The sequence below is a fragment of the Ictalurus furcatus genome, chromosome 15 (assembly GCF_023375685.1).
Source record: "Ictalurus furcatus strain D&B chromosome 15, Billie_1.0, whole genome shotgun sequence".
NCBI lineage: Eukaryota > Metazoa > Chordata > Actinopteri > Siluriformes > Ictaluridae > Ictalurus > Ictalurus furcatus.
Window position 1 is genome coordinate 22,563,485 of NC_071269.1, and position 17,090 is coordinate 22,580,574.

The 17,090-nt window shown below is 41.0% G+C and overlaps 1 protein-coding gene across 1 annotated transcript in view; it reads right to left on the reverse strand.

The window, feature by feature from the left end:
• Positions 1-762: 762 nt before the first annotated feature.
• The window catches only part of tamalin (trafficking regulator and scaffold protein tamalin), a 17,888-nt gene continuing 1,560 nt past the window's right edge, over positions 763-17,090 (reverse strand). The window contains exons 2-8 of the mRNA XM_053643023.1: positions 14,369-14,421; positions 12,788-12,842; positions 7,649-7,751; positions 5,100-5,193; positions 4,382-4,448; positions 3,136-3,202; positions 763-2,324 (exon numbers count right to left, since the gene is read on the reverse strand). Of these exons, the coding sequence (XP_053498998.1) occupies positions 1,807-2,324; positions 3,136-3,202; positions 4,382-4,448; positions 5,100-5,193; positions 7,649-7,751; positions 12,788-12,842; positions 14,369-14,421 (957 nt within the window). The 3' untranslated portion in view covers positions 763-1,806. The remainder of the gene's footprint in view (positions 2,325-3,135; positions 3,203-4,381; positions 4,449-5,099; positions 5,194-7,648; positions 7,752-12,787; positions 12,843-14,368; positions 14,422-17,090) is intronic.

Consider the following 17,090-nt stretch of genomic DNA (forward strand, 5'->3'; position numbering starts at 1 on the left):
ATCGGATATCAAATCTAGGAGGCATTTCACGTTGTGTAATCATCTGACACTACTGGCACTAGGCTACAGTCTGGGCTAGAAAGAAATCAGCCCAGGCCTTGCTTCTTTTTAAGATGTATTTGTTCCTAACCATCATTCTTGCATCTAAAAAAAAAAGTTCAAAATGTGTCTAGACAATGTTGATTCAACAAATATGACCTTTTATTTTTTTCTTCTTGGAGGAGATATGTTTACACCGGCCAGCCCTGTTTCAATTAGTCTTAGTCTTGAGACACTTCAGCCACACCTCACGGAGTCTGATATCTTTTGTACACTTTTCTGGCCACAAGCTTCAGGATCATGCAAGTTCAAAACCATTTGCTATATTCACTTCCATACATCGTTTTCCCCAACACTGTTGTCGAAGTAGCTACGGAATTGAGAAACATCCACATCACTTCTTTAGAAGTAATGAGAATTTTATTAAAAAATATAATGGTTGAATAATGGTTGGGTGTTTGCAGTAGACACTTATTAGCAACGTTTAGTAACAAGTCATGTCTAGCTTGAAGTCTGGTTAGCGATACCTACTACACCCAACCCTAAACCTAGTACTTAAAATGTAAATATATATTTATATATATTTTGACTCACATTGACTCAAAGTTTTTAAGGCGAATGTCCTCATAATCTCAAAATTCTCTTGGTACTACTATTCTAATCTTCATAAAGAACTAAAAACACACTAAAATAATAATAATAATAATAATTCATAACCGTCACTAAAGTGTTGTCTTGGGTGTGTTTTTTCCTAGAAATACTCTCTCCAAAATCTTTATTTATACAATAAACGTAATGATGTCACTAGCAGCTTTAATGAACAAGTCATTTCAGGAAATCTGAAAAAATAGCATGGATGCAAACTGAAATATAAATAAATAATTAAATAAAAACACCCAACAAATGGCTCCTGTAGGAGGTGTGAAGTGAGGACATGCAAGACAGAACTGATATCACACATTTATTTTGAGGGTTGTTTTTTTTTTTTTCCAGAGTAGAAAAGACATGGATGAATACAATATATGCCAAAAATAAAGACACTTAAAAAAAAAAAAGGCCCTTAAATCACAGAATTAAAAAAACACAACAGAAAGCCCTTCATTTTGTATATATAAAAAAAACAAAAAAACAAGTGAAAATAAATAAATAAATTATTTTTTTTTTTAAATTATATACAGTACGACTGCTCACTGACTGCACATGATTGTCAGGTTTTTAACAGCACAGAGTAACGTGGAGTGCTGAAAATAAGCAGACACTTAACACATTGTGGTTGCTTTGGTTTTGTACACTGGGAGTTTTGGTCCCTATGACTTAAGTTTTGGTCTTTGAATCTTTGCGTGTATAAATGACTAAAGGATACGCCCCTGGTTCTTCGTGACGTCTGTTTGAAAACGTCATTCAAAATGGTGCGTTTGCGACGGTATAAATACTAACAGGAACTGAACAAAAGGCAACTTCAGTATAGTTTCAGAACACAGTTTTTCAACATTTCACATTTAACAAAGGGGATCTAGTGAAAAAAAAAAGTCTGTTTTGTAGTAGTTATACTGTAAGCACTAAGTGTTTTCTAATAACTGAAGATGGATAAATGTTCCCATTAGAAATGACATACCCCATTAAGATTGTTTTATATAGACTCATTTTTGCTTGTTCATCTTATAAAGAGTTGGTGTCTTATAAGTTTTATGATTCGAAGGCATGTTCCTGGTGTTTAGATTGCAGTTTTTGGCTTTGTGCGAGTCTTTTTATTTATTTTTTTCTCCTTCACAGTTTGCTCTCCTCCTCCTCTAGAGCTCGGTTCAGACCCGGGATGTATTTGAGCAGCCTGCGTCTGATGCTTGTGCGTTTGGGTTTCCTCTGCAGCGAGTTGAACGCGCCACACTGCTGCTGCTTTTCTCCACCAGGCACCGAGGACGACGATGATGCCGACGACGACGAGCCCCTCAGGTAGCTGCGTGTGCTGGCGCTGCGGCTCAGCGATGTCTTGGCCGAGGCAAAGAACTCGCTGGTGGGCCGGAGCAGACGGTTACGTGTCCGCTGTGGCCTTTCCTCGAGGGTAACGGAGCCGTCACTGGTGTCATCGCCGTCTCCTTTGATGTTATTGGGCTGGTAGAGGCACGTGTGGTAGAGCGGGTCATCCTCGCTCAGGTGGCTCGCGCTGCTGTTGGTGCTGCCTGTGCAGCGGAGGGAGTGGGAGGTCAGGGGGCTCGGAGCACCCAGACTTCCGTATACACCGGCCGACTCTAGAGACTCGTACACGGCCACGTCGCTCATCACGATGCCTGTGAGCAGAGACAAAATATGTCAGGAAGAAAAAAACAAAAAAAACACAACAACTCTGGTCTTACCAAACAAACTCTTACTATTAAAATGGTTTAAACAGGCTAAAGAGAATTATTGCATATTACTGTATCTATTGGGCGTCCTTATGTAAAAGTTCAGTGCAAAAGTTTGCATCATCTATGGTTTCGGGGGGGGGGGGGGAGAGGGGGGACGACGACTGGGTAATCGGGGTTTTAAAATGCTCGAACTTTCATTCAATTGTTGAAATATATGCAAAAGAGAAATACTTCAGTTCAGTCTCAAAAGCCTGCAGTATTGAGAACTATGAACTTTTCCTATTGCCTTTTTTGAATGTTCTGCATTTTGCACTCAATCATTTAAAAAATGTGTTTTTCCTTCACTCTTAATATCGCCTCCTCAAGCTTACAAAACGTTTTATTAGTCCACGGTTTTTTTCAAATTGTCTCGTATGGCCAAAGTTTGCATTTAAAACTAAAACAGAGGAACAAGAAAGAAATGAAGTGCGCGCCCACAGCCACTAATGGAGCAACTGCTCTTAAAACCTCACTATTTTAGCAGAAGCAGATGGACTGTGAGCCAGACATTATGACTATATACGCGCAGAGGTGAGAACACACACACAGAGCTGCATGTGGCTGACTTGCTGCACTCTTTTCCCACCAGCATGCACACGACGGCGTGATTATATTATATATATATATATATATATTATTACACACTCCGCCTCTGCACAGACGCCATCACAAGACGCTGTTTCACAATGACTCGTAAACGCTAATGAAGTCTCACCGTGAACAAGTCTTTGCTCCTGCACCATCAGTGATCTGTACTCATCCCACTTCTCATGCAGCGTTTGCTGAGGACACAGAATGACAAAGCAGTTAGTGACAAAGTGGGCGTGTCTACAGAATGACATTTTTGCATGACACAGAGAGCATATGATTTCAACCATGAGGCTTTTCTAACCAAAAGGGGGGGGGGGGGGGGGGAGAAGTGGTGAGTTTTAGCTGAATACAATGCGAAACGCTTCCCATGTCTATGCTTGTGTTCCCGTTACTCGTTTCGGATGTCAGTACTTACTTCAGATATATAAAACAAAGTAACTGAAGTCTCCCTCACCCTGAATCCTACAGACACGTGCCCAAATCTCGAAATCATTAACTCGCTTCTATTCATTTTATTTTTCAAATATTGTAAATAAATAAATAAATAAATAAATAAACAAACACCACGGATTTACAACTTAAAGGTGAAACTCTATTGTCGTCCATGTTGGTACGATTAAATCTTCGAAACAGGAGGCGGGGCTTTACGTCTTGCGCCAAGACGAAAAGCAACTGGTTTGTCCAAGAGGGTCGCATCGTACCCAAATGAACCTTGTAGCTCTAGTACATGGCGTGTGTAAGGAAGCGAACATGACACGGAGTGCTGGTTTAGGAAAATACTGAACTACAGAGGGGTGTAATGCAGCCCTGTGTGAAGCAGACTTACTGTTACCACCCTAAACAATTTTTATTAATTGAAGAACTTATTTTGATTTATTTTCCATTTAATGTTCACTTGCATTATAAGGAGTGCTATGGTATAAATAACTGACAGTGATAGTGACATTTTTATGATGTGGTTTTTGCAAACTGAGATCACGATCATGATGGCGTTAAACTCACTTCTGCTTTAGCTGCTTCACCAGAGCAGCTTGTGCTGAGAAGAGGGTGTGTGTGAGCGGCACTTCTGTTCGAAATGTGCTCGTTCAGCTGTATACTGGTATGTTGGGGGGGGGGGGATTAGGAGGGCACAGGCACATGGCAACAGGTGGGGTGCGAGGTGGACGGGTGGGGCTGGCATGCATGCGATGGTGTGTGTGTGTGTGTGTGTGTGTGTGTGTGTGTGTGTGTGTGTGCGCGTGTGCACAGTTCATGCGTATTGCAACCGGCATGCAGAGAAAGCCACAAGGCAGGCTTTTTCACCTTCCTGATGAATTACAGTATGTGTAGGACTTTGGGTTTAATCAGAAAGCTTGTGCGTTTGTTTTTACCTTTAAATACTGTAGGCGGGCTTCAAGTTCTGCTTTCCTTATAGTGTTACTGTAGACAGTCTCCAACCTGGAAATGAAAACGCAACACAGATAAACTACACGTTAGTACCGTGACTAATTGCTTCCTGCGTTTCACTCTACACATAACAAAAAAAAAAAAATAATCGAACAGCCGTGTTTAAACCTCAGGTTTAACACGAAACCCTGCACGACACACACCCGGCGTCGGAGTCTGAGCTTAGCGATTTACAAGCATTTACTCCTACACGTGTATCCGATTTCAAGACACGAAATCGAAGGGACTTTTTTTTTTTCTTTTCCTTTCTTTTCTCACTGGGTTGATTTGCTTTGCTGATTAAGGCACGAAGTGGTGCTGTAAACAAGAAAGAAATGGCGTTAACAGCCATGCACAAAGGAAAGCCGTGCACGCTTTCCCGTTCATGTGGTTCACGTAACACCCCCCTCCTCTTTCAATTTATAAAGAAGGGTTAGTTTATTTTTACGGCTCTTTTTGAAAAAAAGAGCAACAGAAACCAACCTTTTATTAGCCGGAAAGCGTGTGTGGTTTTAATCAAGTCCTAACATACCAAATCACTGGGACTAAGTGGAGTAATCTGGAGTCAAATCACAGAGGAAGCAGATTTGTGCCTTGGTTTATTTAAAAAAAAAAAAAAAAAAAAAAAAAAAAAAAAAAAAAAAAGAGAGAGCGCGTGCTCACCTCACGCTGTTGCCGGACGATCTGATGAGCTGGACGATGTCCTTGTGGCGAAATCCTTCAACGGAGGTTTCGTTGATGCTGGCGATGGTGTCACCTGCGAATCAATAAGTCAGAAGAGCGGTATTCAAAATAAATAAATAAATAAATAAATAAATAAGGTGTAGCATTCGCTCGCACTATTGTCGGGAGATCACTCCGTCCTGTCGATCTAACCGACACTAGCTAATTGTGGGAGCCTATGAGGTTGTGTATGTGGAAGAGGGCAGATAGAGATCACTTGTGTATGGCTGCCCTGTGATGCGGCTGGCTGGCTTCACGTGTACTGAAGTATGCATGTTATCATCTTACACTCTCACTGGTCATATGACAAGGGACAAATTGTTGTCTCTCGTTTTAAAAACCCCATTTTCAGCCTGGAATACCGACGAGACTGGAATTTCTCCTCCGAGCAGACAAAGAGAATTTCTTGAAATATTTTCTGTCTGACTTTTTTTTTTATTATTATTAATTTTTTATTTATTTTTTAAAATACTGAATCCATTAAACTACTGTTAAGCGAAACGATCTCGGCTGGTTTGTTCAGTTGCAGCAATAATTCACGGTTTGTATTATATCCAAATGCGGGTCACTTTGTGGCTTCTACTACATGCAAGACTTTTTAACGAATGTGTGTGTGCCTCCTGTAACTGGCACCTGGAACAGGTTCACCTCCTTACCAATACACTCTAAAGTCAATCTGTGTTTGTGCCAAAGTCTATAAAGGTGCAGTTTTTAGGGACTGCCTTACTTCCTACACACACACACACACACACACACACACACGCTTAATTTCACCAAAGTTTCAAAGATTGAGATGTAATGTCAGATTTCCTTTCAAACCCTAAGCCTTTCTGCCAAACACAATGAGATCACGAAGGTCCGAGAGGCAGGTCGAGGAGGACAATAGAGCAAAGCATGCAGGGAATGTAGGAAATGAAACTGCGGGGTAAGCTGCTTCATAGCTGATCTCTCATCGGTTTGTTTTATAGTCGAATCATTGTCATGGTTTACACCAGCTGATCAGTGACCAGATAGAAGGGGGGGGGGGGGGGAGAAATAAAAAAGCGCAACGTCATGAATGTTTGTTGTATCGAAGATGATGTGACAAAGGCACAGAAACTGCACATATTCGATTGTGTTCATGTGTCAGCACTCAAAGTCAGCAGATAACCTCTGGTCTCAGAGGGTTCACTGACTGGAACGTTTATAGAAAATAAAAGTGAGCCGAGCTCCTGTAACGTTAATAAGACGACTATAAACGATTGTTATGTAATCACACAGTCTCAACTTTTTTTTTATTTTAAAGTCCGATAGTGATTATTCGAAGGGATTGTGATTAATTGTTTTTTTTCGATTGCCCTCGGGACCGTCCTGACTCATCCTGACACCGTACTTCTGCTTGGAGCTTCTGCACTTGTGATTTGTGCTGATGTGGATGGTGCAACATGAATACGCTAAAGATTTACACTTCCCAAAAACACTTTGTGCTCATGTCTGTCCCTTGCTTCAGAGAATAAATTCATTTTTTTGTTCCCAAGAAAGAAATCTTGAACTTTCTCCCTGACTAATTTTATTTTTATATATATATGAACATTTCTACAGACTAAAAAGGTGAACATAAATTTACTGTTCAGTGTTGATAAATAGCTCTGTGTGTCTGTGTGTGTAATTAAACTACAGTCATGCTCATAAATTAATAGCGACGTCATGAAAAGAAAATATAATTATAGCAAAAACATGTCATTATATAATCGCAATTATCTGTAGGACAATGTCTAGGACTTTACATACACGACAGGACTGTGTTCGACTAACCTTCGCCACACTCGAGTAAAAATAGACGAGATGCGTCAGAGAGCATAAAAACAAAGCGACTGTAGAAATCAAGTCATTTTGTGTTACTAAAAAAAACAAATCAAAACACATCATCTAGCATCATAGGTTTGTTCATGGAAGTAGTGTTCAGGATGAATAATTAAGTAATGAAGTAATTATGATGAAGTTTATGTGTCTTGAGTAACCATGAGCGACAGCAGCATCCGGCTTAACCGCGTGACCGGGGAAGTCCTGAACATCATGTGGGATTACTACCAGACGGCTGCAGGGTTTGTTGACTGAAAAACAGGTAACACACGTTGGTGATATTTGCCTTTCCCTAAACAGCAGGCTGCCACGCATCTGCTCCAGTGTTGATACAGTGACAGGAGGCCTCCGGGTCACAAAACAAGACGGGGCGGAGTACAAAGTAAACCTGGTTTAAGTTCCCCTCACAGTGCAGGCTTTAGTTATTCTGCGCTGGTACTCTGCCAAAGGAAATTTGGCCCACAGTGACAAGGCAGTATCGGTATAAAAGAGTGCCTGCTCCTGCATAAGCACTGAAAAATGGTTATTATTTCCATCAGTCTTTTATCTTTCCTGGCCATTCCTTCTTATTACTGTTATTTCGCATCCATGTGCCAAATACCAGTTTAGAACCAGACGGCCTAACTAAACACTTTACACACACTTACCCATTTTAAGGCCTGCCTGCTTTGCCGGACTGTCCTCATGGACTTTGCAGACAAACGTGCACATCTCCACAGAGTTCTCGTCCTGGTGGTGCAGCCCGTATGTCTGTAACAAATAAACGAGAAGTATAGGAAAATTAAACAAATGAGCCCGAGGACATTTGCTATCCAGCCCATGAGTAAACGTACGCAGGGATCATTCATGTAAACACAGAGGAAAGAGTTTGTAGGTAAGAAGGGCCTGTCCACCGTGTAGTTTCGCCAACAAAACTATGACTCATACGGACTTACTATAGAGCAGATATAACCGACAAGTATTCTTACACCCCGTTTTTGATACGCACGAGCCGATTTCAAGACGCACCGCCGGTTACCAACGAAATGTTCACAATGTTCTCTCTCAGCCAAAACAGGTTCCGGTGTCTGAAGTGTGCTTCTTTAGCTTTGCCCTACAGCTATGAGGCTGGTGTATAAACACGAAAAGTTTATAGGAACAAATTTGAATCGTCATTTCAAAGTGCGGAATGTCGTTCAGTTCGCAGACGTATGTGGTTTCTAACACTCTACGACTTGACAGTGCTATTTACAGAACAGAAGAATAGGTGCTAAAATCGGCCGTAGCAAACTTTTTAGAGCTGAATTACGTTCCGTCTCAGTATAGTCCGCACCGTAAGCTTATTCGGAACGGATTAGTTTTACATGGTGTTGGTAAGGTAACGTAATTATTAACCGGGTATTTCTAAGATTTTAGTCCAGTCCCAGTCAGTCATACGTATGTGTGTCTGGAAGACTTGAGCCATATTCGATTTGCATTTCTTTAAAATGAGGAGGAGAAATGATCACCGGTATTACACGGTAAATGGTCCTTTTTAACCTTAGCAGTTCTACAAAGCGTTTTACACCGTTTCTAACCCCAACCCCATTCACACACACACCAATACCAACGGTAGCAGAGCTGCCATGCAAGGCGCTAGCTTGCCATCGGGAGCAACTTGGGGTTCAGCGTCTTGCCCAAGGACACTTCGGTATGTGGAGTCACGTGGGCGGGGAATTGAACCGCCAACCCTACGTCCCTATTAGTGGGCAACCCGCTCTACCACCTGAGCCACAGCCGCCCTAATATTAATATATATATATATATATATATATATATATATATATATATATATATATATATATATATATATATATATATATATATATATATATATATATATATATATATATATATATATAAAAAAGATATGTTAGTAACCATTCCATTATATTTTGTAGGGAAAGAGGTTTCAAACTTTTTCTTCGGCACTTTAGTTAGTGCTCTTTGCCACCGAAACCAAAACAAACCCGAGTACTGGCCGAGTTAAAATGCAGAATAATAAAACTGATGATTATGATTAGATGACTTATCAGAGAAGCATTGCTTCTGGGAGGTTTTAATCAAGTGATTAAATTTCTAGCACAGGCAAAGCCACATACATGTTAAGGTCATGTGACCTACTGTCTGGAATAGACAGACATATGTCTGGAAATCTTATCCCATCCAAATTGTACTTTATTCTGCTTTCTGTTGGAGTCTATTGAAGGAAGTATGTAATGATTTGAACGGGACTTTGCACAATGCTAAACTAGTGCCACTACTTTGGCTTCATACTGTATACAATTAATAGTGCAAACTTGTCTTGACTGATTGACAGGAAATGTCTTGGCTGATTGACTACATTTGCTGTAAAGTGAGACTTGTATGTGCGTATCTTTAACGGCACCATGGGCTGAAAGTGCACTCCGTACTGAACACTGGGCCACCGTTCACATGGTTTATCTGGTCAGAATATTGAGCGACAGTTTCACAAGTAACCTCAGACTGTTTGTCACATCCTCATTTAACAAATCAACCCCAAACCTTTTCAGCCTTCCAAAACGTCACTTCATGTTCTTCTTCTTCTTCTTCCTTTGTTTAGGCCAACGAGAAACAGAACATGTCTTGCCGTAATCTGACACACTCTGACCTGCAGATTGTTGCTCAACTGGTTGCAGTGACTTTTTTTGTAAGGAACAGAATCACTTCAGGATGTTGTTAAAACAGCAGATCCTGAGGTCAGAGCAGAAGCCCTGCTAAGGGAATCAAGAAGGACCAGACCGTTCAGGAACGCCAGAACGTTCACTACGTCCCCATGATCCACTGAGAGCTATAAAGGGTTTCGGATCCAACTCGTTCACACTCCGAGAGTTATACAGGGAGGAAGTGAGATGCGGCCGGACACAAAACTGGAGATAAAACTATCGATACAGGAAGAGGAAGTCTAGCAGATTACTGGTAGCGCTTCCACATGCAAAACAGCGAAGCTGCTTCCTACTGCAGTGCTACCGAATTGAACAGCTCTGTTATGATGGCACAGTCGTTAATGTCTCACAGAGGACACGGCAGTCTTGTAACCATCGAGGCGGTTGTTAAGCTCATTTGCTTATTGTCCTGCATGGCATCAGCAATTCGTTGGTTGAATAAAAAGCATATTCAAATGAACACCACATCTTTTTTACGATTATTCGCTTTGGAAATGCTGAACTTTGACCAGGCGGTTTTGTTTAACACCTATGATTACGACGTTATGTCCATCATAATTGTACTACTATGGTCAGTGGGTCATTCCAAGCACAACTGAAACGCAGTATACTGAAATTACTTGGAGAAATGTTTGGGAAAAACTTTGCTATTTATTAGGTGATGTATGATGGATGCAGTATTTCTTTGCTGTTACATAAGAATACATATGCAAATTAAGTTAACTTTGGTTATTCGTGTTCCACAAAAACAGGAAACAAATAATGCTGTAGTTAAGACTGTCTTAGTCAAGACATGTCCAAAATCCAGACCAAGCCCAAGACCTACAACAACTACGATAGGTCCAAGGCCCACACCGAAAGAGACAGAGACAAGTCCAAGACCCACACCAAGACATGTCCAAGACCCACACCGAAAGAGACAGAGACAAGTCCAAGACCCACACCAAGACATGTCCAAGACCCACACCGAAAGAGACAGAGACAAGTCCAAGACCCACACCAAGACATGTCCAAGACCCACACCGAAAGAGACAGAGACAAGTCCAAGACCCACACCAAGACATGTCCAAGACCCACACCAAGACACGCCCAAGATCCACACCAAAAGAGACAGAGACAAGTCCAAGATCCACACCAAAAGAGACAGAGACAAGTCCAAGATCCACACCAAAAGAGACAGAGACAAGTCCAAGACCCACACCAAGACATGTCCAAGACCCACACCGAAAGAGACAGAGACCAAGATAAAATGGCCTTGAGACCAAGGGCTTGAGCAGAGACCAGTATGAGGGAACAGTGAACTAGAGACTGACCTATAACCCTAATAAATAAACAAAGGGAGAATAGTTATTTGGAAAGCCTTGACCAGGATATGCTGAGGGAGTTAACTAAACCACGGTTCCTTCTTCCATGTAAAACATTAACCCAATATCAAGAACATAACCGTTAACATAGGTAAAACCATGTCATGGTCCCAAAGTTCCATGGTAACTGTGGTGATCTCCCTAGGTAAATATGTAATATTCTATGATGCACCACATAAAACCACAATGGTATTACAGTTTGATCAACAGTGTCACAAAATTACCAGTAGAAAATCATACTATATGATACAGAATTTTCACAAGGGAAGTTTCAGAAATACCCAGAGTACAGTACCCAGTTAAGTAGAAAATGGAACCTACAAACTTGTTGTTAGAAAAAAACCCATCTACTATCTGACTGAGTTGTGAGTAAAAGTCTCAGGTATCGCTTCCTACACAAACCCCAGCAGTGTACTTGAGGTTAACACATGTGACAGCTGAGTGTGTCTTGAAAGTAAACCGTCATAGAAAGGAGGTAAATCTGAGTAATATCTGCTTTATTTCATCGCTCCAATTACTCTGAAAAAAAAAAAAAAAGGTAAAAATGTCACCGAAACAAGAAAGGGGAAATTCATTTTCACCCACAAACGTCACAGAACCAAGGTAGTCAAATTCTTAGCCTATTATCAAGTGCGTTTCGCTGACGCAAGATCCCAAAGCCTGAATCATATCGGGTAAAGATGCTCAGAAACATGGAGGTTATAACGAATTACAGCATGAAATTTGACGTCGATTTTAAAACATTTACAAATTGAGTCTCTACTTTCCTCTTTCACCGTCGAATGGTCTCAGAGTCATGGATTCTTGCTTCACAAGATGTGAAAATACCACTGTGTAACCTCGACATCGCACAGTGTCCCGATGTCACATCCTGAACCAGACCAAGCAGGAAAGGAGGGGTCCAATGTCCTACAATAGCCCGAGCCATCCACCACTAAATATAAACTAAATATCTGGCGTACACTCAGTGAGACAGTAGTGTCATGACCGTGACCGATAAATGCAGGTCTTCATAAACGCTCAGAGGACAAGCCCTCACAGAGGGAGTATTGTAAAGGGAGAGCAGGAGACAGTAAGGGAAAGCCATGCTGCCAAGGACCAGAGGTGAAAAGTGTGTGCCAACAAGAAGAAATGAAGGGAAACAAGGTTAAAAACTTTCAATAAGGAAGGATCTTTCTTCAGAAACTAATATTATGTTCAATCTTTAAATATAAATACCTTCAGGACATTTAACTAATAAAATAGAATAGAAATGACTGCAGCTAAAACGCAAACACAGCACCAAAGCTCGCTCGCTAGTTAATTTAGCTAATGAACTAGCTCAGATAACAGAGCCAGTTAATTGAGCTAACGTCAATTCAACCGTCATATTTTGTTATTAAATCCATTAATCTATCCAAGTCTTTTAGCAAGCTAGTAATCATTAGGCTAACTGTGTCATTAAGCTAGCTAACCACTATCCAACTTAGGTTGGCGTAATAGTATAGTTAGCCTACATCATAAAACCTTTATCCAACTTTGCAAACAAGCTAGCTAACAGTAGGCTAACTATTACGCTCTGTGACTAAAACCAGTCTAAACCGGTTTCAAATAGTCCCAGTTTTGTTTTAATATAACGTTCAATCCAATCTGCGCTTAACTAACTGCCACTATACCTTTCTAGAGATCTGTTTTGAAGGAATGTAGTTAAACACTCACACTAAGAAAACCCTCTTACCTGAAGCTCAAAGCCGAACGTTTCATCCTCTTTCTTCTCCAGGAGGACCGTCTTCCTGTAAAAATAAGTTTGGGATTAGTTTGGAATCGTTAAACTGATCTTTGCTTTCTAACATGATAACCAGATAAAGGGTTTTTTTTGCCCTTTGGTATTAGGTGCACGTCCTGTTACGTAATCACTGTCGTGAGATCAAATGATGATGAGAATGTTAAGACTTCAAAAAAAAAATCTCCAGACTTGTTTCAAAGCCGACTTTATAACAGATGCAGGCTTTCCAAAATGTAAAAAAAAAAAAAAAAAAAAAAACATTGGCATAGCATTGGTTCTTAGTTATACACGATTCTCGCGGAGATATCGCTTCAGTACTCGGAACAGAAAATGACGTCAAAAGGTTTGTGCATGAAAGACACTTTTTTTTCTTTCAACAACCACATCATCACCAATAAAGCTCAATGAAATGCACACAAGCAGGGCTGAGAGTTTTGATTCGGTCTAAACAATCATGGGTGTGCCTTTATGAAAGGTCAGCTCTCCTCATCAAGCCACGTTTCCTCTTTCTCCTAGCTTCAAATGGCGTCAATATCCACCGACAGCATGGGGAGCTGGGTGATATTCAAGCAAATTTCCAATTAGTGTTTCAGTTCGACCGAAGTTGGAATGATCAGGACAATCATGTTGCATATATATGCGTCTTATCCTCCTCTAAAGGAGATACGACTTTGGTATGAAGTAGTATATTTAGATCCTTTGTCGTTCATGTATACTGTCCACAGAGCTACTGAATTGTTCGGAAGGTTTCCATAGTAACAACTCATTCACAGGGACTTGTAGAGTGGACCTTCCGCATAATTAACAGATTAAACAAAGTGTGTTATTTACCAAAGATCTTTAGTCACTAGTGTGGTGAAGCTTTCTGTATGGAGGCGCTTATTTAGTATTAATGGGAGGAGTCTGCAGGGTTTTGTAAAGCCCAGTAAGTTGTGCACCATGTGCTTTGAGCTTTCCATTTTCTCCTCTGCCATGACAAGCTGCGTTTTTTTTTTTTTTTTTCTTATTAACTTCAAGAGAGAGGGAGAAAAAAAAAAAAAAAAAAAAAAAAAAAAAAAAAAGGGAGGCTGGTGAGGGAATGACTGTTTATAGCTATTTTACCAAGATTAAAAACAGGAACTAAATTGTCTCATGGAAGTTCCACAACATTAAATGTAACTGTAAACAGATAAAAAGTAGGTAGTTTACTAGAGAATTAAAATAAAAAAAATAATAATAAAGCTCTAACTGTTGGAAAATTACTGTGGTATATGGGGAATAAAACACTTCAGGACATGCCGTCATAAACCAATTGGTGACAATGGGGTGGTGACAGTAATGTCATTTTTTTTCCAGGATGCATCACACCAACCCATCGATCATGTTATTTCTCACTTGACATGGACACATGAATCCCGTGATGGCTGTATGATGAAATATTTTGTGAGTCTGACACCATAGTTTGGGGAAATGACTCTGACACATCCAGACACAAACAATCTTAATACTTAAAGTGAATCCAAGAAAGAAGAAGAGTAGATGATGCAGAAGTACCGTTCTGGCTCTGGTGGCAGCGTGAGGGGCTTCCACTTCTGTAGTCCTGCATTCTGAGGAAGAAAGACAGAAACAGAGGCGGATTATAGTGGGAAAATCTAACCAAAACCTGTCTTTGGCGTCAAAGGTGCCACTGGTGACAACTTCAAGAACCCCCCCAACCCAAAAAAAAAAAAAAAAAAAAAAAAATCCCTGAAAGTCCAGTGCACACGTGTCTCTTGGTAGGTACACTATGCTCAGATCAGACAACAGATAAAACCTGAAATGCATGTCTGTCTGCTCTTGCCGTTTCATCAACTTCCTCAACTTCACGCTAGTTTTGTTAAGTTAGAGAGAAGAGCTATTTGGTGTATGCAGGAGCTGCCAGTCCGTAGCGATCCATCAGTCTGACATTGCGTGTGTGTAGGCAACGAGCTGCTTGCATCTCAGCACAATAACAGCATTGAGGTAAGAGCCGAATCCACACGAGTCCCACCAAAGCCTCCACTGTATGAACGAGCTGGTAGAGTACACCCCTGTGTTCTCTCTGTTTGCACTGAAGTCAATTCACCCATGTTTCACCTTCAATGGCCTAGAGTACTGTTGCAGTGAAAGTGTACTTTGTACCCCGAGCCCTTCTGGTCTAGTAAAACTGTGCCTGTCTTTATTTTCCTACACTTACAGAATGGTCTTCAATGACTTCATTTATTTCCAAGTGGCCCAGAGGCTCCCTTGGGGGTGGTGTAAAGGGGGGGCGCAAATCTGTTGGACACACAATACCCTGTTGTGGCCCGGAGGCTGGTTTGGGTGTAGGAGGTGGATTACAGTGGACTCTTCATAACTGGCAACTGGTGGCTCTGTTCCTTCACATCAAGTCTTATAACACACATATACATTGACTATTGGGGTTTGACACTCCCCCTGCCCCCCTAAGACCCTCTTGAGTCTTAAAAATGACACCTGTTGTGTAATTTTTATATAGTTAACCCAATTTAAATCTTCTTAAATAACTGTCCATTATACACTGCATGGAGAAAACATACACAGCAGATAAACAAAACAATGGGTGAGTTAGCTTGCAATTAAAACTGCAGTTAAAAATGAGTGTGATATGAATGTTTAATGTTGTTTGAATGCTAGCTAGTTAACCGATATTGCTATTACTTAGCAACTAGGTTATCAGCTAAGCTGCTTTTCTGTCCGTTTCTCCCAGGGCGCTCGCACCATCATTATTATGGTACAACAGGTCCTTTCTTGCTTTCATACTTACTAGAACTGGTAGGTTTAAATCGCTTGCCTAGAGCTTATTTAGTGTTGCGTGAACACGTGACATTAATTATTTGCCAACGTTAGCCGCTTAACTGATATTACTACCACTTAGCAAGTACTTTAAGCTGCTTTTGTGTACTTTTGACTAGAACTATCAATACAAAAAATTATACACCAGGTTTTCAGTCATGTTTACTGAGTGCTAGCTGGATAGAATGACTTCGCTAGAACCTGGCAAACTGCAAGTCACTGAATGTCATTGTATAATTCACTTTCTGGCTATAAACTCTAAAAATATAACACCGTGTTGATGATGGCTATACACGCAGCAATCTTTGGTTTACGCAATCCAATTCAACTCTTAAATTCCACCGGAGACAATAAAACTCCAGTCTGATTTAAGAAGACATCCTTCACTGATTCACATCAAACCTTCTTTTGTAATCTGGGAGTCTCAGGCACCAGCATTGGTAACGCTTGCCCAAGATCACTCGGCATAATTAGGTGGACGGATTTAACTCTCGTTAAGGAAGTCACGGTCAATTATCTGACAAATAATGGAACACGCTGGCGAGTTCAGGCTTAAGATGAGGATCCGGTCACTCGGGCAGCCATGTTGACCCGTGGTGACTGTAATGACGAACCAAACATTACTGAATGACGCAAGAGCGCAATTTCAAACAATACAGAACCCGGCCACTGTCACTGAACAGCCTCGTAAGAAGCATGAGAAGCCACACAGTGGGGGTCCATTGTACTACAGGCTACTTACTGCTTACAGTGCGTCAAATGAGCGTGGGGGTCAAAGCTCTGGTCAGGACTTGCGTGTGCGTGCGTGTGTGTGTGTGTGTGTGTGTGTGTGTGTGTGGTCTAAACAGGAGAATGTAAGGATACCAACACCATGGCTGAGCACTCTTCCATATGTGTGGAGGCCAAATGAGCAGCCAAATAGCTTTTCAGGCTTGGAACTGACACCAGTTTCTCTCATTTAATACAACAGAGAGTCGTTCAAGAGATTAACAGTCCTCATGAGTGAAAGCTTTGATGGTGTCACGTTGTGAAACTTGAGGCCTGTCACGCTTGGAGAATTTCTGACAAAGTGCAACCTTGGGAGATTTAAAAGCGAATATCCTACGAAGGAGTAAAATGCTTTAAATCTAAACCAGTTCATATTTACACTCTGAGGGTCCCTTATAAGTTTAGATGAGTCACTTTCTCCTTACACCTCAAATTTCCTTACACCTTTGACCTTCTCTTCGCCCTTTGCTACCTCTAGAACTTTAAGATCATCGAACCACTTGATTTTGATCACTCCATGCCCTCAGCTGAGGTTTTTTCCTCCAGGTATTTAAGTCTTTCTGATCTAGAACATCAGTAGCAGGACACACCACACTACCTTCCTTGACACCAGGGTGGTATCCTCAAGTGTACACCTTTACTATGTGTCTTTGACCCAGAGATGTGCAAATACTCA